This window comes from Pungitius pungitius, chromosome 21, assembly GCF_949316345.1.
Source record: "Pungitius pungitius chromosome 21, fPunPun2.1, whole genome shotgun sequence".
NCBI classification, from domain to species: domain Eukaryota; kingdom Metazoa; phylum Chordata; class Actinopteri; order Perciformes; family Gasterosteidae; genus Pungitius; species Pungitius pungitius.
The window spans coordinates 8,743,902-8,771,801 of NC_084920.1; the positions used below are offsets into that span (position 1 = coordinate 8,743,902).

The 27,900-nt window shown below is 44.5% G+C and overlaps 2 protein-coding genes across 4 annotated transcripts in view; both read right to left on the bottom strand.

Moving 5' to 3' along the window:
* Positions 1-24,380, bottom strand: part of rab3gap1 (RAB3 GTPase activating protein subunit 1) — a 30,817-nt gene extending 6,437 nt beyond the window's left edge. Inside the window, exons 1-20 of one of the 2 annotated variants that reach the window (XM_037463418.2) lie at positions 24,070-24,380; positions 23,933-23,988; positions 21,440-21,518; positions 20,179-20,311; positions 19,930-20,008; positions 19,242-19,361; positions 16,752-16,917; positions 15,799-15,898; positions 15,025-15,106; positions 14,115-14,183; positions 13,446-13,519; positions 4,798-4,890; positions 4,481-4,653; positions 4,139-4,246; positions 3,635-3,807; positions 3,435-3,489; positions 2,590-2,910; positions 1,576-1,713; positions 683-910; positions 497-593 (exon numbers count right to left, since the gene is read on the bottom strand). In XM_037463418.2, the coding sequence (XP_037319315.2) occupies positions 497-593; positions 683-910; positions 1,576-1,713; positions 2,590-2,910; positions 3,435-3,489; positions 3,635-3,807; positions 4,139-4,246; positions 4,481-4,653; positions 4,798-4,890; positions 13,446-13,519; positions 14,115-14,183; positions 15,025-15,106; positions 15,799-15,898; positions 16,752-16,917; positions 19,242-19,361; positions 19,930-20,008; positions 20,179-20,311; positions 21,440-21,518; positions 23,933-23,988; positions 24,070-24,087 (2,362 nt within the window). In that variant the 5' untranslated portion in view covers positions 24,088-24,380. The remainder of the gene's footprint in view (positions 1-496; positions 594-682; positions 911-1,575; positions 1,714-2,589; positions 2,911-3,434; positions 3,490-3,634; positions 3,808-4,138; positions 4,247-4,480; positions 4,654-4,797; positions 4,891-13,445; positions 13,520-14,114; positions 14,184-15,024; positions 15,107-15,798; positions 15,899-16,751; positions 16,918-19,241; positions 19,362-19,929; positions 20,009-20,178; positions 20,312-21,439; positions 21,519-23,932; positions 23,989-24,069) is intronic. The other variant, XM_037463419.2, reaches the window with a different exon arrangement.
* Positions 24,381-25,482: 1,102 nt separating this feature from the next.
* fasn (fatty acid synthase) overlaps positions 25,483-27,900 on the bottom strand; it is a 31,461-nt gene continuing 29,043 nt past the window's right edge. For both annotated transcript variants that reach the window (XM_037464134.2, XM_037464133.2), the window contains exon 42: positions 25,483-27,589. In XM_037464134.2, the coding sequence (XP_037320031.2) occupies positions 27,428-27,589 (162 nt within the window). In that variant the 3' untranslated portion in view covers positions 25,483-27,427. The remainder of the gene's footprint in view (positions 27,590-27,900) is intronic.

Here is a 27,900-nt window from a genome sequence, read left to right on the forward strand (position 1 = left end):
TAGGATGTCTGCTTTATGCTCTGTATACGTTACATTACATGTCTTTTAGCTGACGCTTTTATCTTATAATAAGTGCATTACAACCATAAGGATACAAACTCAAAGCACAAATTGTTATAGATAAGAGCCATTACAATAGTACAATTTAAGTGCAACAATTTGTTAGTGTCACCCCCCTCCATCAGGTTAGAGCAAGGAGACAAACAATTAATGGACTGTCCTCCTTCCACTCAAAGCTCTTTGACACTAGAGGTCTTCATTTATCCATTCATTCATTCATTCATTCATTCATTCATTCACTCACTCACTGGTGACAGGAGCTACCACACACAGGGACACCTACCCATCAGCAACTAACCTTGTATATATTTACTGATCTCTACTTGTACTTCTGACCTAATGGCCCAACTCCAACTTGAAGCACAGTTGACTGTTGATGCACACGTCAGACTTTTGCTGTCTGACGTCATAATTGATCCAAACCACCTTGACTCACCTTCCTCCTTCAACTTCAGGATAGCCGCATGGAGGATGCAGGGCAGGAGATGGCGGGTCAGGTCAGCGGGTTTCTGCACTGCTAAATAGTGCAGAACCTGGAAAGACAGTGAGACTCTCGCATAACTTTCCCACATTCGTCTGCCTCCTGTTGCATCCCACAGACTTCGATAGGTCCCGAGTCTACCTTTTCGGCCTCCTTAGTGTCGTCAAACAGCCGTCTCTGGCGGCGTGCAGGTGTAACCCTGGCTGTATCCCAAGCCTCCACCCACATGTTGCCTGGGATCTTCATCCTGGAACTGAGCTCACCTTTCACCTCTTTGTTACCCGTCTCATCGACCAGCTCCTCCTCCACGTAATCCCGAGGGGAGTACCAGCGCACAAAGTCCTCCAGAACACAGCCTGGGTTGGCTGCCTGAGAGGAGACAGGAAGCTTATGTCAGTTCGCGTTATAATGAACTGATTGGACCCATCAATGTGGGCCATCAATCTTCTCAAAAGCCATGTGATTAAGCAAGAGCTGGGAGATACAGTCCCCACCAGAGAATCATTGATCTTTAAATTATTTTGCCACAAGAAATTTGCATATATATGGTTATGAGGGCGGGGGAAGTTAAGTGTGTTTTTTTTTCTCAGAGCAATCACAAATATGAACATTAAAGCCACTTCACTCTGACAGGGACACGTGCTGCTGTAATATTGATACATGGACTGTTTATGATGGGGCCGTTATAGTCTTAACTTCTACTGAAAACCAGATAAACCATTAATGCCGTGGTAGTGGCAAATAGCTTTGGTTTCATATTTGATTTGATTACATATACATATATGAGATTTAACTGCTACTGTGTGAAGGGTAATATATGTATACTACCTTGTGAATAATGGAAACTTTGTATTTAAGTTTAAACTAAAGCAGACTGGCTATGCAGACACGTGGAATGGGCTGTGCTTGCATTTCTCTTTTCTATTCTTCTGAGCACACAGAGCCGGGGATATAACTGGCCATCCCGTCATGGAGGGACAAGCGTGCTCTACCACCGAGGACATCATGGATGTGTGCGTGTCTTCCTGGCTCACCTTGAAGGACTCCATGTCCGAGAGCAGACAGGCACTTTGCATGCGAGCACGCAGGTGGCTTCCTTCAGCGGATGTGCCCAGTTTGGCCAGTACTTCTGACTGCTCCTCTAATAAATCCTCTGTCATGGGAGCGGGTTCCTAGAGTCACACAGACACACACAACGATTCCATACCTCACAGGACACACGTGTAGGGTTGCATAAGGGCGGAGAGTTTCCGGAAAGTAAAAAAAAAAAAATGTGCCAAAGTTTTTTGATATGTAGTTGAGAACAAGACTATGCATGCCTAGCGCAGCTGGACCCTGGATCCGTTTGGGAACATTGTCTGCCAGAAACATAAACGTAAAACGTTCTGTTTTTTGACATTACTTAGCATATTGATTACTTGGAAATCTGAAGCCATGTTCAGTTTAATACCAAGTTAATTTGTATACGGTGGACTAACTCTATAGCAGTGAGAGTAGGGTGTACAGTTGTGCTCATGTTTACATACCCTGGCAGAATTAATGATTTATTGGCCACACAAAAGTACACCATCACCTTGATTTTACGCAGCTTTCAGGGTCCATCAGAAAGCGTGAGTTGCGCAACTAATCACACTACAGCAGGGCTATTGAGGCCATAGTACTGCATTTGAATTTTTGATGATATTACTGGGGTAAAAATATTATTGATAAGACAAACCAGCTGCTAGTCAATAACAAACTGACAGGAGAAAAGTTTCTGTTGGGGAAAAGCTCAATGTATCAATTTGGAGCTGACGTGTGGGGGATGTGCATGGCTACTGTACAGTGATCTAAAAGGTATCTTAAAAAACTGCTTTCGAACGGTCTTTTAACTGAAGCACAACTATATAGATGATATAGGTGAAAACATATAAATAAACATCATATATATATAAACCCTATAACTTATTAACAAACATCTCTATGCCAGCTTGTCTTGTTGTAGTACAGAATAACACACTGCCTGTACGGGTTGGTGCTTGATGGACATGTGACGGACAGAGGCTGACCTGTGTGACAGGAACGTAGAGAGGCTCCGTACACTTGAGGAGAGTCGTGTTGTTGAAGGGGTGAAGCCTTCCCTCGGCTCGACTCTTACTGCCATCCTTCTCTGCCTCCATGTCTCCTTGGTCACTCAGGCACTCAAAGAACTCCTCCTCACTGTCGCTCCACGAGTCCCACGACTTCCCCGGGGACACCTCCCTCGCCGAGCCCGGTGCTGCCGTAGTGGACTCTGGTGGGGGCACCCTGCGCTCTCGTTCTCTGCTCCCCTCCAGCACCTTGCGCGTTTCATCTCTGGCCCTCTTCCTCTCGATGCAACAGTTCAACATCTACAGGATACAGAACACTTAACAATGCTGTCTTCAAACATCGATGCTCTCAGCTTCACTGAGGCATTATTAACAGTTCAAAGGGGCTCGATTGCCTGTCTAACACCACTACTATTGATACTAGTTTAAGCGACGTGGGTGTACAGGAAATAATCAGTCCAACGCGTTTGGAGTTTTACTCAGAACTTTAACACTTTATTTAGTCCAGTCGCTTCCTCCTCCTCTCTGCCTTACTTTATCTTCTCACCTGCAGTGTTCACAATTTGTGGATCTATACACACATTAATTTATTTTGATCATTCTAATGGAAGCGTCTAAACCTAGATCAGTGAACCCACTTGTTTCTCTGTTAGCTAGGATGGAGGTCCAATGAACTAGGTTACTAGTGGTTATTCATTACCGTATTATGTAGATTTCTTTATACATCGTGTAGCCCAAAATGATCAAAATAACTTTCATTTCGCCTGTGTATTCCTGAATAATTTCACCTAAACACACAGTGTGGGTTTTGTATCACTGCATACCTGGAGCTTCTGGTGCAGAAGACAACAGCGAAGGTCGGGAGGTCCAGCAGGCAGTCTGTAGGTTAGGGAGCAGAAGGAGAGGTGGAAGTTCAGGCAAGAGAGAACATGACACAATGGCTTGTGTGAATCTTTTTGGATATTGGACAGGTGACTAGGTGGGAATGGCAAGCCTGCGAGCAGCCCAACTGTGTCCAACCCACCCGTAGATGAAGTAGTTGTTCTCCCAGCGGTAGCGCAGCTCCAGGACGAACTCCTGCCAGAGGTGGGCGACGGCACGCAGCCCGCCATGGTTGTAGTTGACCAGACACGCACACAGAGCCAGCCGGTAGGTCAGACTGTTGCTAGGCGCTGACTTCAGCTGGAGGAAAAGGTTCTGGGCACAGGGGGAACGATGGTATAAATGGTGTGTTCTCTTTTAATGCAAACATTTAACACATAACGCACAGAGAATACACTGGGCCTCCTATTCTAACTCCACCGGAGCAGAATTAGGACTCAACTTGTGTCCTCGTTGGTTGATCTTTGCACAGGGAATTTCCAAAAAACACTTTTGTCAAAGGTTTGCACAATTATCTTCTTATTTTCCAATGATTTAAGGTCAAAGTGGTTTGACAGTAATTGTAGTTCTTTTCATCGTTTGGCTGAGTAGAGTAGTAAATATTAAACGTATGACAGTGTGGTGTGTCAGTGCTAAAGGGTTATACGTAGTCAGAGTTCTTATTCTGCTCATCTTTCCCACAGCAGTTGGATGGATTTGTTCTATTCTTGCTGTTCTCTGATGACTTCTCCACAGCAGCATCCGGGAAGAGATACTGAGAGAAAAAGGAAAAAAAAACAATATTAAAAATATATTCTAAAATACCAATCCATCACTGGGGATATTGTTAAAGGAAACATATCAGCTCATTTTAAGACCTTAACACCTTCACATGCTTTCATGTTAAAAAGCATTTAATTTTCCTTGTGTTGTCTGTGTGAATATTTCTTCACCATCTGTCTGAAACATTCAGTTTTAGTCTCTTACAAATGCAGTGAGAAACCCTCACCAGAAGGATTGAATTGAGTACATCGGTGTTGAGAGGGGACTCGTCTATGCGTCTGTGGCGCCGGATGTGCTTGCGGGCGCTGTGCACCATGTTGGAGACAGACAGTTTGGAGATTGGCACTGTTGCTGTTGGGTCTGTCAGCTTCGATAGCGCAGAGCTGATGTCACTATTTTCTACAAGGAAAGAACTAGTTATTTACAATCCCACAGGAACCGTCTTGATAATACTTGATCTGATGGAATATCAACATGCAAACAGTTCACAAACACGAGTGAAGGACGCAGCAGGCTCCACACTTTGCTGAATTGTAACCTGACCTTTGCCCTCTTCTTCAGCCATCCCTCTTCCTAGAACCTCTTCTGTAGACTCCTTCCTACAGCAGAGCTTAAAGAACTCTGTGAGCAAGTCACCTGCATGAAAGTATAACAAAGGGTACAATAGTTCAAATTATGCGGCGATCGTGGCACATGGAGTAGTGTGATGTGCTGGGAGCTGCAAGATTGTTGGTTTGAATCCTGGCTGCCCCATGTGCCATGTCGAAGTGTCCCTGAGCAAGACACCTAACCCCTAATTGCTCCCCAGGCAAAATGTAACGCATGGGTCAGACTTCCAGGAGACTTGAAATCGGATTGAGTATCTTTTCTCTAACCAAGCTAGTCTTCTAAACCTGTTGTTGCTTCTGCTGTTTTTAAGTGAAACTTGACTGCTACTTGCTTTATCTGTTACCGTTTCTTGTTTAAAGCTAACTTGACTGCTAGTTGTTGTTGTTGTTGTTGTTGTTCACTGATTAGGGTGTCAAAGTGCTCGTCGCTTTGCATTTGGATGAGTTTTCTGCTGAGGGCAATCAACCTGTTGTTTCCTAATGACGAGGGAGTGGTCAGTGCAGCCGACTTCCACTAACGAGGGAGTATTTAACTGGAGACTAGGTGAAGCGTTAGCGAGACGCTGGGACGACAGGGAAGGAGAGAGAGAGAGAGACCGGTGAATTGGATTGGAGTTGCGAAACTAGCTGTGGAGAGTTTTTGACGAATACATTCAATAAACGAACAGCTTTAAGAAATGGAAACGAGTCTTGGGGACGAGTCAGGAGATGGCGGCGGCATCCGCAGGAGGCGGCCGGGGAATTGCAAATCGGCAAAATATGCGGCATTTAAATCGAGAAGGAGCAACTTCTTTGGAGGCGGTTGAGCACGACTGCTCCGTGAATGGATCAGACAATGGAGTGTTGTCAGGGGAGTGAAGAAGAGAATGGGGTGGGGGAGATAGAGGGGCAGAGAAGTAAAAATCAACGTGATCCTGTGAAAACTAACAAACGAACAAGACCTAACAATAACGAGAGCTCGGAAAGTCAGAGAGAAGGAGACGAACGAGGGCAACGAGAAAGACCTGGTGAATGTATGGTCATAGTAAGGTTCCATGAAAAAGCTCAAGAGAATATAAAGACAATCAGTCCATTTGTGCTGACAATAGCTCTGTCAAACAAATTGGGGGAGATAAGCTATGCAAAGGTCCTAAATGATGGCAACCTACTGGTGAGGTGTGCTAATGAGGAACAACTTGAGAAAGCACTTAATCTAAAAGAAATAGGAAAAATAAAGGTGTTGAACACAGGGATGTTGGGAGCAAAAAATGGTGAAAGTAAAGCAGTTATCACAGGGGTGCCAGTGAGTGTTGGTATGGAGGAGCTAATGAAGAACGCTAAGGGAGGAAAAGTAGTGAATGCTGAAAGAATGAAAATGACAAGAGATGGAGTTAAAATGGACAGCGAGTCAGTACTTATTGAGTCTGTAGAAAGGCATGTGCCAAAGAAGGTATTAGTTGGTTTTCTGAGTTACCCAGTGAGAGAATATGTGCCAAAGCCACTAAGGTGCTTTAATTGCCAGAGGTTCGGGCACATAGCCAATAACTGCAAAGAGAAGAGGAGATGCGCTCCATGTGGTGGCGACCACGAGTATGGGAAGTGTGAAACAGGGACACTACAGTGGGGAGGAGCCCACTGTGTGGCGTATGGAGGGTGTGAAGTGATGAGACGAGAAAATGAAATCCAAAAAGTAAGGGTGGAAAGAAAGATCACTTAAGCAGAAGCGGTAAGAGTAGCAAAAGTAAGGAATGAAGTTACCAGGAGTCGAGAAATAAAGGGTGATGAAGAGAAAACAAGAAGTAAATGACAGGATATATGTGGATAAAAAGGATTTAATAACATTTATTGCAGGAGTGATTAACAGCACAGCAGAAGTAAAATCAAAAAATGATAAAATCCAGCTGATTGTAAAAGCAACAGTGAACCACTTAGGATTAGTGGGGCTGACATGGGAAGAAGTGAGGGAGAACCTCACTAATCAGTCAAGCCAGGAAGCACCATGGGTTGGTTAGCATTAATAATGGTTATACTATTACAATGGAATGCCAGAAGTGTTCTTGCCAATGGCCAAGAATTCAAGCATTATATTAAAGAAATAAATGTAAAGCCGGATGTATTGTGTGTACAGGAGACGTGGTTGAAACCTGCTTTAGATTTTGTGATGCATGGATATTCAGTGATAAGGAAAGACAGAACAAGGGATAGGAGGAGGGTGTGTTACATTTATCAAACAGGATATTCCATATGGGGTACTGGAAAAGGGAGACAGTCAAGAGTGTATAGTGGTGGAAGTGTGGGAAAGAGCAGAGTAGGTGGTTATCAATTACTACAACCCATGCAAACGGTTGGAGCTGGATACACTACAAAAAATACAAGGACAAGGGGGAAATAAAGTAGTATGGTGTGCAGATTTCAATGCTCACAGTACAATGTGGGGGGGCGTGCAAACAGATTCAAATGGCAGGGTTATTGAAGATTTGATTGATGAGAGGAATTTGATTTGTATGAATGATGGTAGAGGAACAAGGATAAACGTAAATACAGGGAAAGAGTCAGCATTAGATATCACACTAGTACCTAATGCATTGGCTGGAGTAAGTAAATGGCACGTTTTGACAACAACAGTAGGCAGTGATCAATATCCAGTATCATGTTTGATAGGAGAACCAGTGGAAGTCAGAACAGGGGGCGGAACCCCAAGATGGATCTTTCAAAAAGCAGACTGGGGTGAGTTTCAACAGCTAAGTGAGAGAACAATGTCTAAGATCAGCATTGCTGGAGATATAGATTACATAAATAAGGAGGTAACTTCAGCAATAATCATGGCAGCCAATGGATCCACACCCAGGAGGAGAAATAGGTTAAATAGGAAGCTTGTTCCTTGGTGGACAGAGGAGTGTTGCCAAGCTGTTAAAAACAGACATTCAAACAAGTCAGACGCTCCCATAACATGCAGCATTTGATACAATATAAGAAAGCACAAGCCATAGTGAGAAGAACAGTAAGACAAGCTAAGAGAGACAGTTGTAGGAGTTTTTGCAATCAAATGGGAAGAACTACTCCTGTGGGAGATGTATGGGGAATGATTAAGAGGATGGCAGGAGATAGAAGGGAGTGGGACTACCCTGTTTTGATTTCTGGTAAGGAAACAGCGATCTCTAATAGGGAAAAATCAGAGATAATGGTGAAAGCATTTGTGAAGATTCATGGCTCAAATAAACTGTCTGAAGAAGAAAGGAGGAGGAGGGAAAGAAAAATGAGTCAGCACCCAGATGCGCTAGAGAGGAGGGAGGACACTCAGGAGGATATAGATGATCCTTTTACTTTGGCAGAAATGGTGAGAGCGATAAATGGATCAAGACCCTCGTCTCCAGGGAACAATCAGGTATGCTACGTCATGCTAAGGCACATGGGAAAAGGAAGTCTGATTAGCCCACTCCTCTTCATCATTATGATAAATGACGTGTTCACAAAGGTACCAGTAGATATCGGTAGATCTCTGTTTGCTGATGATGGGGCATTCTGGAAAAGGGGAAGGAACATGGAGCATGCAGTCAGAAAGGTACAAGAAGCAATTGATGAGGTGGTAGAGTGGGGGTGTGAGTGGGGGTTTAGGTTCTCAGTGGAGAAAACACAAAGGAAAATAATCAAGGATAGCATGAAGCTAAAAATGTATGGGAAAGATTTAGTAAGGGTGGGCACATTTAAATTTCTGAGTGTTCTTTTTGATGCACGGTTGACATGGGCAGACCATATCAGGAGAGTCGAGGAAAAATTTAAAAAAGTAATTAATGTGATGAGATGTGTGACTGGGAGGGAATGGGGAGCCAGTTGTTTGTCATTTAAAACTATGTATGTGGCTTTGATTAGATCATTGTGGGATTACGGCAGTGTAGCCTACGGGTCAGGCCCCGTGGACACTTGCGTGGCCGGATATAGACTGGCATTTATTAGATGTCAAAAGAAAGGGAAAAAATAAGATTGATTTGGTAGCTGCGTTTGAGTGCCATGTAAGGGAAGTATATAGGGATTACACACAGGTATATACGGATGGTGCTAAGAAACCTGAAACAGGAGTGACAGGGTTTGGGGTGGCAGTACCAGATAAAGGAATAGGAATTAACAGGAGAACATCTGATAATCAAGGGGTCTACACAGTGGAGATGGTGGCAGTGGTGGTTGCTCTACGATGGGTGGAAAAGGAAAGACTGGAAAAGGTATTAATTTGCTCAGACACATCTTCAGTGCTAGCAAGTATAAGGTCCTTTCAGTCGACCAGTCGACAGGATATACTGTTTAAAGTCCTTCAGTCAGCCACAAGAATAACCAGTCAGGGAGGTCAGGTCAAATTCCTGTGGGTTCCAGCACATGTTGGGGTGAGCGGGAATGAGAGGGCAGATGAGCTGGCAAAAGGGGCTTTAAAGAAAGGGGACATAGAGATGAAGATTAGCAAGGCAGAGGTCAAGAGTATTAACTGGGGAAATATCAATAAAATGTGGCAAGATAGGTGGGATAGAGAAGGGAAAGGGAGACATTACAATCACATTCAAAAGAGCATCAAAGTTAATAGGGTCGGAGGTGGGAATAGGAGAGAACAAACTGTTCTGACAAGGTTACGGCTGGGTCATTGTGCACTAAATAAAACTCTAAAAATGATAGGGAAACACCAGACAGGGTTGTGTGACAGGTGTGGAGAAGAGGAGTCAGTAGAGCACGTAGTGTTGAGGTGTAGGGAGTATGAGACACAAAGAGAAGTTATGAGGAATAGTCTGAGGGAGGTAGGGATTCATGATTGTTCTCTGAAAGGAGTACTGGCTATGGGTGAGAGCACAGGTTAGGGTACTGTTGGCATTCTTGAAGAGCACAGGGGTTTTTTATAGGATATGAGTGAAATGTAGTGATGAGGTACAGGGGTTACTTATTTGTATTTGTATTTTTTTAATTTTTTTTATTATGGTTTTGTTTGTTTTGTTTTATTGTGGGGTAAAGAAGGGTAAGGTTTTGTCTGATCCATATTCCGGAGCAGAAGGTGGCGGTAATGCACCTATAAGATGGATGCCAACCGCCGTAAAACAACAAAAAGAAGAAGCGTTAGCGAGACCCTTCGCACAAAGATAAGCAGAACAAAGACAAAAGGAGTTTTCCGTGGAGTCTTCGGGGCGGCTGAGTGCGGCGCCTTTCATATTCATTCGTAACTATGTGTTTTATCCCTGTACCTGTTTGAATTTCTACATGCAGATACTACCGCCCTCGGACTAGATCAATCCTTTGTCGTAATCTCTCCTCTCTTACCTACTCCCCCGCTCCACACATGTCCAACACCTTGTCACAAGAGGCCTCTGGAACTGCCAGTCAGCTACTCGCAAGGCAGACTTCATCTCGGCACAGGTTTACTCATTTCACCCAAATGGATCTTTTCTCCGTACCCTATATCTTCCTCCCCCCCCCCCACTGTCTTTTGAATTCCATGCTGTGACCGTTACTCACCCGGTTCAATTAAACATTGTTGTCCTCTACCGTCCGCCAGGCTCTTTGGGTCATTTTCTGGAAGAACTGGACATCGTCCTGTCAAACTTCCCTGAAAATGGCTCTCAACTCATCCTCCTAGGAGACTTCAACATCCCGACAGAGAAGTCATCTGACCTCATACTCCTACTTTCTTCCTTTGCACTGTCACTCAATCCCTCCCCTCCTACTCACAAAGCTGGCAATCACCTTGACTACATCTTCACTAGGAACTGCGCTACAACTAACCTCACTGTAACTCCACTCCATGTCTCGGATCACTACTTTGTCTCAAACTCTCTTCCGCTCTCCCCAACTAACGACACATCTCTTCAATCGACTCTATACCTGTCCGCCGCAACATTCGCTCACTCTCTCCCCCCTCCCTGGCCTCCTCTGTTCTATCGGCTCTCCCCTCAACCGACTCTTTCGCACTCTTGCAACTGAACGTTGCCGCAGAGACTCTCCTAACAACTCTGTCCTCCTCTCTCGACTCGCTGTGTCCGCTTAAGACTCGACGGGCTGGCAGATCCCCTCCGGCTCTGTGGTTGTCTGAACCGGTGCATGCTATGAGAGCCACTCTGCGAGTATCCGAAAGGAAATGGCGTAAATACAAATAACCTGACGACCTGCATGCGTTTCAGTCGCTTCTCTACTCTTTTTCTGCCTCCCTCGCTGCTGCAAAAAGCGCTTTCTACCAATCCAGAATCGAGTCCTCATTTTCCAACCCCAAAAAACTATTTTCTATCTTCATTAACCTCCTCGAACCCCCCAGTCCTCCTCCCCCCTCCACCCTTCTTCCAGGAGACTTTGTCACCTACTTTACCAAAAAAATAGCTGACATACGCTCCTTCTTCTCCAACCCACCTCCTTCCAACTGTATCCCACAGACTTCACCTCTATCGCCCTCGCTTCCCTGTTTCACACCCCTGTCTCCTAACAAAGTTCTTACCTTGGTAACCTCTGCCCGTCCCACCTCCTGCCCCCTTGACCCCATTCCATCGCACATTCTACAGTCGATCGCCCCCGATCTTCTTCCTTTCCTCACCTGTCTCGTTAACGATGCTCTGTTATATGGCTGTTTCCCCAACTCTCTGAAAGAGGCAAGAGTTAACCCACTCCTGAAGAAACTTACCCTCAACCCTTCTGAAGAAAACAACTACAGACCGGTATCTCTCCGTCCCTTCCTGTCCAAAACTATTGAACGAGCCATCTCTAACCAGCTCTCCATCGTAACAATCTTCTTGACCCCCATCAGTCAGGCTTCAAGGCGGGACATTCCACAGAAACTGCTCTCCTCGCTGTCTCGGAGCAACTCCACGCTGCTAGAACCACCTCTCTCTCCTCCGTCTTCATTCTTCTGGGCCTTTCTGCAGCATTCGACCACCAGATCCTTATCTCCGCCCTTCATGAACTTAGTGTCACAGGTTCCGCGCTCTCTTCTCTCATCCTACCTTGACGGCTGCACCTCCCGGGTAATTTGAAGATGATCGGTGTCAGAACCTTGTACTCTTACTACTGGAGTTCCTCAGGCCTCCGTCCTGGGTCCCCTCCTCTTCTCAATCTACACCAACTCTCTTGGCTCCATCATTCGCTCGCATGGTTTTTCCTATCACAGCTATGCCGACGACACCCAACAAATTCTCTACTTCCCCGACTCAGACACTCGGGTGGCGGCACGGATCTCTGCATGTCTGACTGACATCTCCTAGTGGATGTCCGCTCATCACCTGAAGATCAACCCCGGCAAGAACGAACTACTTTTCTTCCCCGGAAAAAACTCTCCCACTCAGGACCTGACTAATTCTCTCCTAGCAGGTCTCCCTGCTACCGCCATTCGACCACTGCAGCTTATCCAGAATGCACAGCTCGACTGGTCTTCAACCTTCCGAAATACTCCCACACCACACCACTTCTCCATTCTCTTCACTGGTTACCAGTGGCTGCCCGCATCCAGTTCAAAATATTGGTACTCACGTACCATGCTGTGAATGGATCGGGTCCAGTCTACATCCAGGACATGGTGAAACCCTACATCCCAACCCGCACACTCCGCTCTGCATCTGCCAAGCTGCTTGTTCCTCCCTCACTGAGAGAAGAGCATTCGGCGAGATCGCGACTATTCGCTGTCCTGGCTCCCAGATGGTGGAATGAGCTCTGATGACATCAGGACTGCAGAGAGCCTCTACATCTTCCGTTGAAAACTCAAGACAAACCTTTTTAGACTCTACCTTGACTAAAACACTAGCAAACCGTAGCACTAACAAATCGTAGCACTTAAATTGTACTTATAATCGCACTTTTCATGTTTTGAAACTGCTTATTTGACGAAATTGTACTTTCTTCTGAGTTTGTATCTCTATTTGGAAATGCACTTATTGTAAGTCACTTTGGATAAAAGTGTCAGCTAAATGACATGTAGCTAATGTTTGCACACGTTATACTGCTAAATTTCTAAAATTGATTGCTTGATAAGGTAAGGCCTCAGTGTCCGACACCAGCTGAACTAACAATATGGGCTTGCTCAAAAACAAAATACGATATATGAATCTACCAAGGTATATTTAACAAATAAGCCACTTTGGAGGGCACATGTCTTGCATCACAATCAAAAATCAAGTTTGTAAGTAAAAATATTATTTATTAGTTTTGGTCACTAGAATATTTGGCTGCAAAACAAAAACTTTTGAGATATGAGATTGGACGTAAACTCCTCGTTCATTCAGCGGCGTATGTCCCGCGACATACGCCGCTGAATGAACGAGGAGTTTCTATTGGTGGTTCGACTGGGCGCTTGGTGTCTAACATTAAACACTGGCGGGAGGCGACGCAGAGGGGAGCTGACTTTGTATTTTGTTAAAAGTATTTGAAAGGCAGCAGCACCTTTTCTTGTTGTGGAGTCTTTTTTTAAAAGGACGAGGACGTTTTTTTCTGTTTGCTTAATAAGACACAAATGTACCTTCATATCAATCAAAGCAAGTTAAACAGGGAAAAGGGGTAATTGCAGATCCCAGTGGGCCTCTAATAAGTAAGAAGAGGGCTCAGCATGGAACAATATGATGTGAAATAGCGTCATCCTATTCTCATGTCCACTCTTACCCAGGAGACACTGAGGGTTTTCAGCTGACCGGACCCGGACTGACCAGTGAGGAGCTTGGAGTGGGTCGAGGTCACTGTTGGGTCACACGAGGAGCGGGAGCATGCGGGTAAGAAAGGACTTTCAATGGTTATTTGGTCGAAGCACATGAAAAGGGGTTTTGAGAGGACATGGCCTCAGAACTGATGACTAGATGTTCTTCAAACGACATGTCACATGTCTTCATATTTTTGGCCATGTCTCCCTTGAAAATTACATTTTCAATCGTAATTGGATTTTCCTGGTTAAATTGTAAAAAATGCTGTAACTGCTGCATTGTCTATTGAGAGAGGGTTGACTTTGTCTCAATTTATCAGCTGTATAGAACATCACAACTGAGTTTATAAAATGGCTTAAGTTACATTGGTAATTGGCTCTTCGCTATAACTCCGTCCTGCTGCCCCCTGCTGGACACTGTAGACAATATAGGTTTTAAGACACCACATTGGACTCGGTTCGAGAGAACAGGAGGCTGTCGCCATAAGCAGGAGGAGCTCCTTTTTTAACTGCAGGTAAACATTCTTAATATATCGCTGCTTGGACTAGCAAATTAAGTATCCATCTCTCTATGTCAGCTGGGCTTTATTGTGGAGGCAGGGACAGTCAAGACAGACAACACTCAACAACATTACCTGTACACATCATTATCCACAACGATGCCTTCCGTCAGGTGAGGCCAAGTAGTTGCAAGGTGAAGCTCACTAAAACATCCAAAAACAGAGATCATTGTATAACCATTCAGATTCAGTCCGCTTGTTTCTTCTGTACTGATCTTCTAGAAGACAGGTGTCAAACTCGCGCAAAATGTCTCCCCGTCGGCTGTGCGCCCCCCCGGACCAGCCGGGCCACCCCCCTCCCCACCTCATGGTCTGGCCCACTTGAGATCTAAGTGGGCAGTATCTGGCCCAAACCTAAAATGAGTTTGACACTCCAGTTCTAAAATGTACTATCATTAACTATGGAATGCCGTTTTAGTCAAAATTAAATAAATAAATAAATACACGGTAATGCATAATGACACTGCATTTCATGATAAATAAATGAATAAATACTCGGTAATGCATAATGACACTGCATTTCATAATAAATAAATGAATAAATACACGGTAATGCATAATGACACTGCATTTCATAATAAATAAATGAATAAATACACGGTAATGCATAATGCACGTTCGCTAGCGGTGTCGACGGCACACGGCTCTGTCGTCTGTTCTGAATGTGATAGATAGCCACGCCCCCTGATTTGCATATAAGAACGTGAAATGAAATACTGTGTCATTATGTATTACTGTGTCATTATGCATTACCGTGTCATTATGCATTACCGTGTATTTATTTATTATGAAATGCAGTGTCATTATGCATTACCGAGTATTTATTCATTTATTTATCATGAAATGCAGTGTCATTATGCATTACCGAGTATTTATTCATTTATTTATCATGAAATGCAGTGTCATTATGCATTACCGTGTATTTATTCATTTATTTAATTTTGACTAAAACGGCATTCCATAATTAACGTTACAATGCCTTTACCTGATTGGTTCTTCGCAAGCTCCAAATGGAAGCTTCCCAAATTCCACACCTCCCACCTCGCCTCCAAGGAGTGTGTCAAAGTCTGCAGGGAGCCAAATCAACACCCAACAACAGTGGTCATCATAGAGAAACACTGGTAGGACACATAAAGGGACTCATGGTGTCAGTGGACAATGTGTAGAACTGTTGGAAACAGCACCAGAATAATGTACACTTAAAAGCTTCTCAAACACATTGCACGTTGGCTGTTTCAATGTAGGTTGGAGAATTACACAATGCCAAATGTTGTCTGGCTTTGTCAGATGTTACACGTTCATCCCGACATGAAGGCTCCCATTCGTTTGGCTCCTGGGCCACGTGTATGTGTGTCAGTTTGGGTAAACATTAGAAATAGTCTCTGTTGAACTCTTTAACTCTACATTTTCACATGATGTCGAAATACACACAAATTCATGGGGTCTTTATCCAACGTACTTGTTCCCTTTGTGGTCCTACATTACTGATGCATAAAAGGAGCTGTTGTCATGGTTTTTAATGTACCTGATGATTGTTGAGACCAAAACAAATAGTATATTCCAGCAGTAAGAGACACATGAAAATGCTTGTTAAGTGAAAAACAAAGCTGTGAGATGGTCACACAAGCACACTAAGCAATGAACACACCAACTACATCTACAACACCTGTCTCATAATCAAGGAGTTAATACATTATTAAATGTCAATAATGCAACAATCATTAGATTATTTGGTAAAGGGTCCCCACATCCTACCCACCTGGAGGCTGCTGTGGCCACGAGTACTGCTGCCAGTCCTGGAGAATGTAGGTGAAGCGGATGGAGATGTTGATTGGAGGCAGAGGGGAGAGGCTACAACCCTAAGGGTGAAAACAGAAGGAAACGATCAATCATCTACATCCCGATTGGTTCCACATACTGAAATTTCCGTATCTGTTGGAAAACAACAATGTTCCATCTTGGTGAGTATTACTTAGATAAGATATTCCTTTATCAGTCCCACAATGGGGAAATGGGACAGAAAGTGTGCACTCCTTCACACAGAGGCAGTCGTGTATGTTATGGTGCTGATAATCCAGGGTCGATTAACAGCATTTTGTTTTTGCCCCCCCACCCCCAGTTTTAACAAGTTTATCTTCTTCTATACATCCCGCTCCAAAGAAAAAAAACCTCGGCGTATACTGTCAATTCGTTCTCCAGGCTTGGAAACATTTAATGATTTTCCACCGGTATCAAGTAAGAATAGTATGCAAACAGTATCCTTACTGGTAATGTTCGAAGCAGGAATGGCTGGCCCTTAAGCTGTAGTTATTTATAGAAAACTCTACAGAAGGATTGTTGATGTGAGATAGATGTATATTTAAATTGTGGTATATTCATTGTCCAGCTAGCTACCCTAGTAGGCTTAAGCCTAAACAAGCTTCTTGTCTGCAATAGACACATTAGAGCTTGTGCTTGCAGCCTTGTAACCATCAGCCGGCGTTGCAGACCTCGGTTTTCTCTTTGATGACCACTGTTGTCCCTCTGCCTGAAAAAAAGAGGCTCCACTAATAATGTACCCTTTGTATGTTTAGTACCTTGTCTATATTGTGTGGTGAAGCGTTCAGATTAACACTCTGGTTTGATTTGAAATGATTAAATGAACTGATGATGTAAAATGCAATAATAGAAATATGTACTCAGCCTGACGACAAGTAGATGGAACAAACTTACTATCTTTGACTTGAAGATGTCTAGCAGGCCAGACAGGTGGTTGTACTGGCTCGGCACCTTGCGCAGATGGACCATCTCGTAGTCTGTGCGCACACCTGGACCCTGGCACTCTCCAGCATACACCCGCCTCCACTTCTGCTGGATCTGTACAAACATGGGCACCTGGCTGGGAGCACAAGCCCAAGAGGAGCAGGCATTACAATGAAGAAGTCAACATGTTCCAGCTGACTTCTTAAGTCACACAGCTAGAGAGAAACTTCAAAAACTGCCTCAGACCATGTGAACACATAACTGTTGAATGTCCAACTATCTTGCATAAGTGTAACGTCTCTCGGTTACGTATGTAACCTTCGTTCCCTGAAGGGAACGAGACGCTGCGTAAAGACGCTGTGGGAACGCCCCTGCGTGACCGCGTCATGAAGCACGTGTGAAACCTAACCAATGGCGAGCTGGTACGTCATAGCGGGGGCGCCGGACAAGGGCGCTATAAAGGGACCTGAAGGGCAGGACCATTCATCTCTGAAAGGCCGAATCGAGTGCCACGGGCAGGCCGGGAGTATGGCAGAACGTTTACGCATTGCCACGTTCCCTTCAGGGAACAAAGGTTACATACGTAACCGAGAGACGTTCCCTATCAGGGAACTCGAGCTGCGTAAAGACGCTGTGGGAACACTTATACCCACTCACCATACGAGCAAGTGACCGTAGTGTGAAGTTTTTTTTAAATACGCACACTCGACGAGAGCACCTGTGCTCAAGGCTTCTGCAGCCGCCATACCCCGATAGAATGGGCCGGGACAGCCGAGATGCGGGCTGACCGGCCGATTCATAAGCAAGTGTCATGGCCCTAACCATTCACTTGCTGCTGCTCTGTTATACGCCTGGTCCGACATCAGGAACGGAGGACAGGGTGCCACAAGGAAGAGAGATGCCTAAAGGCAGACGGGAAGACCTGTGGGAAACATGGCAGGAACTCCAGTACTGAACCGACCGGGCAGTTAACTGGGTCCGCAGTTGTTCCTACAGCAGGTGGCACCATCTACCGGCATAGGCCCTTTCAAGGGCCACGCCCATAGCTTCCAAAGCTCAGGGCGGGGGTGAACTATGGACCCCGACGCCTGAGACAGCAGGTCCGACCTGATGGGGATCTCCACCGGGGGGCCTGCGAGAAGCGATATTAGGTCCGCAAACCATACTCGGGCCGGCCAGAACGGGGCTACTAACAGTAGGCTGACGCCGTCCTGACGGACCCTATTCAGAACCCCTGGGAACAGAGCAACCGGGGGGAAAGCGTACAGGCGCATGCTTTTTGGCCATGACTGTCCCAAAGCATCCAAGCCGAGAGGGGCGGGGTGCGTGAGGGAGAACCACCGAGGACAATGAGTTGTCTCTGCGGAGGCAAATAGGTCCACATCGGCGCGGCCGCGGGGAGCGCGCCTCGTCGAGCCGTCCTCATTGAAGAGAGCTCGACGAGAGACGCGAGATTGCCACGGCAAATGCTCCCCTCAAGGGCTAGCTGGGCGTGCTCCATGCCTAAGCAGACAACACACAGGTCGTGTGAGTCTCTGCCCGTAATAAATCGGGTGCAAGGGGGAACACACTGGACAAACCGCTCAGCCATTTCTATCTCAGTGGAAAACTTCACACGCACTAGATGAAGGCACAGAGATGAATAGTCCTGCCCTTCGTGTCCCTTTATAGCGCCCTGGTCCGGCGTCCCCGCTATGACGTACCAGCTCGCCATTGGTTAGGTTTCACACGTGCTTCATGACGCGGTCACGCAGGGGCATTCCCACAGCGTCTTTACGCAGCTCGAGTTCCCTGATAGGGAACACTAGTACACTGCTAAAAAGAGTTAAGGAACACTTTGAAAACACATCAGATCTCAATATGATGTTGGATATATATACTGATGTGGACAGTTTAATGTCTTAGGAACAAACAGATGTCACATCTTTTGATTGAAATACAAGTTTCAGCCTACATAGGGCGTCATATTATAGACAAACCAGAAATCAAAGGAGAAGATGATGTGGCAGGCTAGTCTATTTAGCCAAAATTCAATTTCTGCAACTGAAAATTCTTCTCACTATGTTGTGTGGCCCCACGTGTTTGTATGCATCCTGGACGACGTGTGGCATGCTTCTAATGAGACAACTGTTCTGTGAGATGTCCTCCCAGATCTGTCTAAGGGCATCAGTGAGCTCCTGTAAAGTCTGAGGAGCAACCTGGCAGCGTCTGATGGACAGAAACATAATGTCCCAGAGGTGTTCTATCGGGTTTAGGTCAGGTGACCTTGAGAGCCATTTAATGACATCAATTCCTTCATCCTGCAGGTACTGCCTGCATACTCTGGTCACATGAGGCTAGGAGGAACCTAGGACCTTCTGCACCCTAGGACCAAGCTGCAGGAATAAGAATCCTTTGGTTTTAACGAACCTTGTTTAGGCAAGGGGCCTTCCTCAGAGGAATTCCGAAGCCAACACTCACCTGCCACTGTTGGCCAGAGAAATGGAGATGGAGCTAAGAAGCAGATTACATTTTGACTCGCTGGTGATCACCTCACAGTTGGTTCCAGGGGAGATGACCACAAACTCTCGTATGCCATACCTGTCGCCAGAGAGACAGTCAGAGCAGAGCAGATCAACAGATTATACATGTCCTTGCATGGAAGCTGGATTCTTTGGAGCTCAGGAGACGCCATGAGAATAGCAGATCACTAATCACAGATTTAGCTTGTGGAGCTTCTAGTGATATGACGGTATGGACCAATCAGGATCAGTTCTTGTAGAAGTTTGAGTAGATGGAACAAGGTATTTGTAAATATAATATGAAGAATATAGTCAACATAAGCTTTACAGTATGTATTTTCATTCAAAATTGGATTTAATAATCACTGGAATATGACATTAACCCTGCAATCAATGCTCTGATTGGTTGACTGCATTTCCAGCCAGAGAAAATGCCTTTGATGAGCAATTCCCACTTAATCATAATCCATTTAAAAATGACAAATTGATAATGATCCCAACCTTCGGTCGGTCAATGCTTGACATAAAGCAAATAGAACAGGAGGCAGGAGCGGGCTGAAATTTGACTACTGAAACACTACGCTGGTTAAATCTCAAAGTGGTTCTCTTGGTTGTTTTTGCATGGAAACCTAAATAATAGAACTTACCATCTGACCAGGCAGTGGGCTCGAGGAGGGAAGTCATTGTTCATGCACAGAAGATCCTGCATTGCCACAGGGAAGGCATCTGGACTCGAGAACAATATTGTACCATTACAGAAACATGGAATACAGGGAATATAGAAATATAATTCTATACAAAGACTAAACGTGAACATTAACTTAAATGCAATTGTTAAAACAATGCCCTCAACATTAAGGAAGGTTCATATTACGGTGCATTTGATATATGCATACCTTCCTCGGGCTGGTCCTTCCCATCATCCTGCTCACATTCTTGTTTCAGGAAGTAATGACTTATGTGGAACTTAAAGTCAGCAAATTGGATATCCTGAGACTTCTCCCCCCAGGAGCCACTGGTGAATTCCCCCTGTGATGAAGAAGGAAGCAGGTTTAAATCCTATCCATAGGGGCCACTGCGAATAGAGTAAAGGGTGAGCAGGGAACCACAAGGTCAGTGGTTTGAATCCTGGCTGCCCCATGCGCCATGTTAAAATGTCCTTGAGCACGATACCTAACCCCCAATTGCTTCCCGGGCAAAATGTGGATTAGAGAGTCAGCTAAATGACTTGTAATGTAATATTTATCGGATCAATCCCAGTTTATGCTTGTAAACAGTGAATCCTCAAGGACCACCAATGTTGGTCACGGAGTCCAACAAGGTTCTGTGCTTCAGTGCAGATTTTATATACCCTGTATATGCTTCCTTTGGGCGATATTATCAGAAAACACAGCATAAACCGCCATTGTTATGCAGACAATACCGTATCTGCCGATTAAGCCAGAAGAGACCGACTAGGATTTCGCTTCCTTCGCTTTGACCAGGATATGTCCTTCAACTCTCATATAAAGAAGACTTCAAGGACTGCATTTTTTCATCTACGTAATGTATCAAAAATCAGGAACTTTCTGTCTCAAAGTGATGCAGAAAAACTAATTCATGGGTTTGTTTTCTAGACTGGATTACTGTAATTCTTTGTTATCAGGCTGCTCTTCGCTTAAACCTCTCCAGTTGATTCAGAATGCTGCAGTACATGTATTAACAAGAACTAAGAAAAGGGATCATATAACCCCTGTATTAACTTCTCAGCACTGGCTTCCTGTTAAATCAAGAATAGAATTTAAGGTACTTCTCCTCACCAACAAGGCATTTGCTGGTGAGGCACCGTCTTATCTTAAAGAGCTTGTAACACCGTATTGCCCTACAAGGCATCTGCGCTCCATAGATGCTGCGTTACTCATGGTTCTTAGAGAAAAGTAGGAGGGGAGCCGGAGCCTTCAGTTATCAAGCTCCTCTTTTGTGGAACCAGCTTCCACTTTCAGTCCGGGGGGCAGATTCGGTCAGTTCATTTAAGATGAAGCTTAAAACGTTCCTCTTTGATATTGCTTATAGATCGGGGAGGCTCAGGTTATCCTGGACCATCCCTTAGTTGAGCTGCTATAGGCTTAGATCGCCGGGGGACTCCTTCTACAATAATCCACGTCCTAGAGTACATACCTTCTCCGGGGTCGAGCTTCCTGCACGGCTCCCAATCAGCTTCCAGTCATTCAGCACTTCCTCCACTCTGGACACGAACCTTAAAGCAGATCAATGAGTGGTCAGCAGCAGCCACTGGTTGCTAACCACTGTAGTTGGAATCAACGATTACAAAGACTATATGGTATACAGTCTTTCCCCTACAATTATAACAGGGGGGGCGCCCCCACCTCTGAAATCCCCCCGCTGAAAAAGTGTGCAATTAAAATATAGATATTTGTTTTATTTTCTCCATGTTCTGGAGATTGTCCCTGGATTTGGACAATCTGTGCAACTTCGGTAGGGTTAAGAAAGGGCCTCATGCTCTTAGTAGTGATAATGGCTTTACTAGTTTTGGGTATCATGTCATTGTTTCCCCTCTAGTAGGGCTGCACGGTATGGCCAAAAATCCATATCACGGTATTAAGAAAGATTCTGACAGTACAATAAGTAAATACGAGCAAGTAAATAACGGCAAGTTAGCTTGTTGTGGCTGCTAGTGTTGTCACCAGCAGCTCAACAGACTTTGCAATAAATTGTTTTCTGTTCTCACTTACGTCGGATTTTCCAAAACCAAAAACCCTCCAAACAGACACAGCTCTTCTCTTGGGCCACGTTCCTCGTACGTGGCTGAGTTAGTTGGATAATTTTCAGGATGAGATGACATAGAACAGGCTTTTCGGTTCCCCGAAGCAGGTTTGGCTAAATCACCATAGCAACGCATCGTAAAACTTCATCTGAGTTGCTGGATAAGTTCACCACTCCCTTGGAAAAAAAGGGCAGCTCACTTTCACATTGATGAAGGAGCGATATCAGTTAGATTAACGTTTTATAGAGCGAGTTCTCTAAGATCACGTCCTGTACAAGCCAGGAATCATTTATTTATTTGTTTATTTTTAAGATTTTCTGGAGCACCACATGCAGCAGAACATCCACTGTCCCACAGACTGTCTCTCATACGGTCTCACACATACATATGATACATAGGCTGATACATACAGTATATCCTCATACTCTTGGGCAGTATCTGGCCCGAAACTGAAACAAGTTTGACATCCTTGCTTTAGAGAGACAGAGGAGGATCTTCTTGTGTCAATCATCTCGTATGTTTGATCAACTTATTTGAACCACATAGGAGGAACAGGGCCCTGGTGTCTTGTTGGTATAAAGTTATAACCATGACTCCATCTCGACACGCGCAAGACAAGTAGCTCCAACCGTTGTGCGATGAAAAACAAATTCTGCCGCCGAAGAGTAACGTCAGTTGTTACGGTGTAAATCCGGTATGAACGCTACGTGAGAAATGTATACCGTATTGAAATCTTATACCGGTATACCGTGCAGCCCAAGCATCTGGCGCACCTGTTATTAATTCCATCAACACCACTGCAGCTGAAACTGAGAGCAGAGGACCCGTTGTTTTTCTAATGTTTATCTATTCTTTGAGTCAGTCTTTGCGAAAACAAGGTGCTTGGGATACTAGCAAGGTTTTGACATGTGGCATTCAAGGATGTTTTTGCTAAAACTGCAGTCTACAATGGGCGTCAAGTTGCAGAAAGAAAATTGGCTCTTTTGATTAGATTATTATATTGGGTTTCTGCTGGCTGCATGAAAATGTGGATGTGTACTGTTGTGGGATGTACAAAAAAATCCTCTTGGGAGGAAAGCCCTAAACCCAACAGCAAGTCGGCCATTTGGGGTTTAAGAAAGTTGTATTGACAGTTTCAAAGAGTGGTAATTAAACCAACTGCTAGAAATTTAATCCGATAGACCTCATATTTGTTTTTTATGGTTTTAAACTGTGGAGGTAAAAATAGATCAAAAACAATGGGCGCCTCCCCTCTCCAAAAGAAAACTCCTCCAATCTACGGTGGCGGATGGGCGGCTCGTAGTGTCGCGTGAGTTAATGCTGTTATCGCGGGAGGTCGCCATTGGAGCCTCTGCGTTGAACAGCTGCAGGTCCACTTGTATCCAGTCCGTATTTTATGGTTCATAGAGGACAGTGGGGTCTGGGCCCACCTTGAGCCACCAGCCGCCACGGTCTACACAGCTCACGTGGATGACACAATGCATGTTTGACCCCCATCAGAATATGGGTTTATTTCTAATCTGTGTGCCTTATTTTCGATCTCTACTACAAGCAACTTGCCTCCCGCTCACCACGTCAGGTCTTCTGCCGCTCTTCATCTATCCACCAGAGTGCTGCAGGGCCCGCTTGGTGCCCCGGCAACCATGAGCGGAAGTCTAATCTTGGTGTGCTCCCGTCCATAATGAGTCATAAAGCTGACGTCACAAGTCGTCATGGTTTGGCTGATGTGCCGATCAGGACCATTTCAAACCCGCGTGTGTGTGTCATGATGGCAGCTTATAATACTAACAACTCATAATAGTAATAATAATTCTAGTAATAATTAAGTACATCTTGGTATGCCAAATGTGCCTAAACGACCAGTGCTCTTCATCGATGCCACTCACCGTTCCCACTCGGACGCGGTGGTGAAGTCGGTGATCTCGAACACCTCGGACTCGGGCTGCAAGAGAAGAAACAGTTCAGTCACGAGACCGCCATTGTGACCTCTCGTTCAGGGTGTTGAAGTAAAAAAAAAACTCACATCACTGTCTGCGGCCATGTCGGTGTTGTTGTTATTCCTCTGCTTCTTGTCTTCCTGTTTCCGGTTGTGCGGACGCTACTCGGCGGTCCAACGCTCCCAGTCCACGAGCGAGAAGATCCGTGCGAGTTAACGGTTACCTGCTGACAGTTACTTTTAGCGCTTCAAACTCAAATGCCATCGTTTTTGTGTTTTAAAACGGAAATGTGTAGCCGGTTTCCCGTTTTCGTTGTTTAAATCCCAAAACGACGAAAACAACTCATTTTGATTTCTGTAAATCCCTTTGTTTTTTACTATAAAACGAAATACGAAACGCAGAAGCTAAACCGGAAGTACGTATATTTTCACAGTAAAAGTCAACGCAGTAGAAAGTGTGTACGTGTAACCCATGTAAGGCTGTTAATGTGGGGTTCTGGAGCTGATTTCTGAAAGGACGTGCCTTCTTTTAAATTCTCAATTCCACGGACATAAAAAAGCACGTTACCTCCTTCTAAATCCTCAATTCCACGGAGGATTTCCCCACAATCCTTCCTGTCTTTTGGTCCCTACATGTACAGCTTTGTAGCAGCAGGTGGCATAGTTGAGCCATTTTAGCAGGATTTATATCCAACCATTTTAACAACGTTACATATGCTAGAAATTCGACTGTGTTCCAGTACCATCAAAGCGCTCAGACCGGGAAGCTAGAGAGATGGAATGTGCTTCGCCCATATGCTAGTGTCCTGCTGGACAATGCGGTCAATCATTTGCCACAATTATTCAAAATGGACTCAAATGCCTGATTAACAAGAAGACATTGTCAGCACTTGTTATATTTATCCATTTTATCTAGTTCTAAATAGGTCAAATATAGCATGAAACGAACAGTTAGCTGTATTGTGACAACAGTGTTAAAGATTCAAGGATATACAACCAGTCTGATTCTAGTAAACCAATCTCTATTTTATAGACCGGTTAGTTGAAAACCACGTCTACAAACAAGCTTGTTTGTCTAAAGGGTTTGTTTAATGTGGACATCCCAGTACTGAGCTTGTTCCTCTGAATTAAAAAGCAGATTTTACTATTTTGATGCCATGGTATTGGAGAAAAATGCTTCCTGTTTCATTTCAAATAGCTTTCTTAGCTGGAGTACAAAGCAGAGGAATAACAGCTTTTGGCTTGCCTCGTTGCCCCCCCTCCCCAAACCTGTTTAGTTTGACAGATTTCTCACTTTTTTTGACTAATTAAATCCTTTACCAAAACTTCATTTGGCAAAGACCTTTTATTCATGAATTAGGAGCTCATGCAGACATAACCTTTTTTTGACTGGTACAGAACTTCCTTCCCCCACACCAGACCTATTGATCAGTGTTATACACATTCCATGTAATGACAAGTTATTTTTAATTCTGTTGAATTGACACAAAATCGTCAGAATGAAGGGATCAGCAAAATACCTTTATTAGTCAAAAACAATACATACTGGAAGTATCACAATACAAGAGAGGAGTATACTGTCCCTTCCATCTCCTTTTCACTACAAGCAGCCAGCCCCCCTTCATAGACCAGAGGAACGTCTCAGGGTGTAGGGGCTGCTGTAGTGAGGATCATTGAAGTCAGAGACAGCTACATCAGTTACGTCCACACACTTGGTGCTCACTCACAACGTAAATGCGGATTCTGGGAAGGATGTGACAATAGAAGCCACGTTTATGTTACACACCTGTTGAGTGCATCAGAGTGGGTGTAAGTCAGCAAGGTGCCGGTCACCAGGTCTCCCCCTCACAACACCTTGTGTTCTCACACACGCCAGGTTTCCTACCTGGGAGCAATGGGCATGACCTCTTTCTCCTGTCACATGACATGGAATCAGACTCAAAGGACTGTGAGCCCCCACCAGTGGGAACGCGTCCTTATGAACCGGACGAAGCACTGCAGCTTTCTAGAAAAGCTGGTTAAATTAGTGCTGTATAAACATTAACAGTTGGTTGCAAACAATAACAATTAGTACCAGGGAAATTTTAGGAAATTGATCATTCTTTCAACTTCAAAAACAAAAGAGAATCTCCGTGTCCTTTAAACATCCATTGTATACATGTTTATGGCCTATAGGTCATTCTGTAACTTTACTCATATACTTCATCATGAAAACCACCACATGAATCACAATGACTGTGTTTTAGATTTTAATTTAGCTCAGCATACCAGCGGGACTACAGCTCGCTTTGGGGCAAAATATATAAAATATAAAAACACCCTGGGATTTCACCACAAAATAAACCAATAATAAATATTTGATTAAAATAAACTGAATGATTACCAATGCAGTCAGGTCAACTAATGCAACTGTGCTAGTTCAGGATTCATTTTACATGGCAGTCTGACAGGTATGTGTGTGCAAAAGCAGAGCTTTTGGTGTTAAAGGACATAAACGTGTAATTTTAAGTAGAACTTAAGCAGCTGTTGGACTTAACAGTACACTGTTTGTACATAGCTGAACAGGAGTTAGAAAATAATGTAGGATAGCATAGCTATGTTAGGGTGGGACATTCTTTGTAAGACTAAACAGTCCACACAGGTTAATAATTGCTCAAAGTAATCACTGAATTGGTCAGAAAAACCCTCATGTTTTTAAATGGATGCCAACAGAGGGCCCTGTAACAAACGCCTGGTAGCACCTGGCGGCTCGTACCAGCTCGTCCCTGCCGATACATACTTTGTGTATTTGTTCTGCTCACCTGGTGATCTGCAGCCAATTAAAGGATTGAGAAACCGTTTTACAACGACTTACAGGCTTACACAACATGCACAGTTGTCTTCTAACACTGTGTGCTTCTCCGTACAGTAACGTATTGGGCCTTCTGCTCTTATTGGTTTGAATAGTTTGAGTCACCTTGGCCTGCTCGCTGCATAGGTCTCCAGAGCTACACGAGTAACCGCTTGCTACGTGTACGTTACAGGCTCTTAGTCATGTGTTCATGCAGTCTTTAGATGTGAAAGATTTGTTCGCAAACATGCAGGTGAGAATTTACGTTGTGGGATAGGAAAAGTAAAACATCTGCATTATCTAATAAATAATGTCCATTTAAATAGTGAAAAAAGTTGCATTTCCTAAACAATGACTCGTGGGACTAAAACGGACTCTTGGGTAGAGAGATTTTTGCTTCAAATTGGATTCCTACTACAATCCAAATTGAGGCGGAATGTAAGAGAATGAGCCAGAAGTGTCCTTTAAGACACAAGCAGACGTCAGCTAAGAGCTTAGATAGCTGCTGCAATGGACAAGTAGAACAAAATAAGATTAAAAAAAAGGTGCAGTAAGGTGCATTTGGGATATCGGAGAAGATGGCACACATGCTGTGTATTATTGTCGCGGTATTGGTCAGATAGTGGAAGGTGAGCTAGCCTCTAACTCCCTCGCTGTGAGCCCAGGCTCAGCCAATGAGCTGTGGATGATGCTGCAGATGGACTCCGCCCCCTCCCCTTCCAGGAAAGTGCGGTGGTCTCCCTCAATGACGTGGACCGACAGCTCACCATCGCAGACCTGATGAAAGACGGATGCAAGGACTGTAAGCGGTCAAAAGGCTGTGCCACGATAAGTGTATTTATTCACATGTACGTATATGAACCAACTATGTAATAAAATGCTATGTAGTTCTTTGTGATGATCTGGGCTGGACTTTGCCACTAAGCCGGTCACTACTGCCACAAAGTACACGCTACACGTGCTGCAGCGTGTTGGTCCGTGTGCAGAGCGACTCAAAGTGTAGATTTTAAAAGAATGAAGAGCGACACACATGCAGCAACGATGAGAAAACAAATCAAGTACTGAGATTATTTCATTTTCAAGGAATA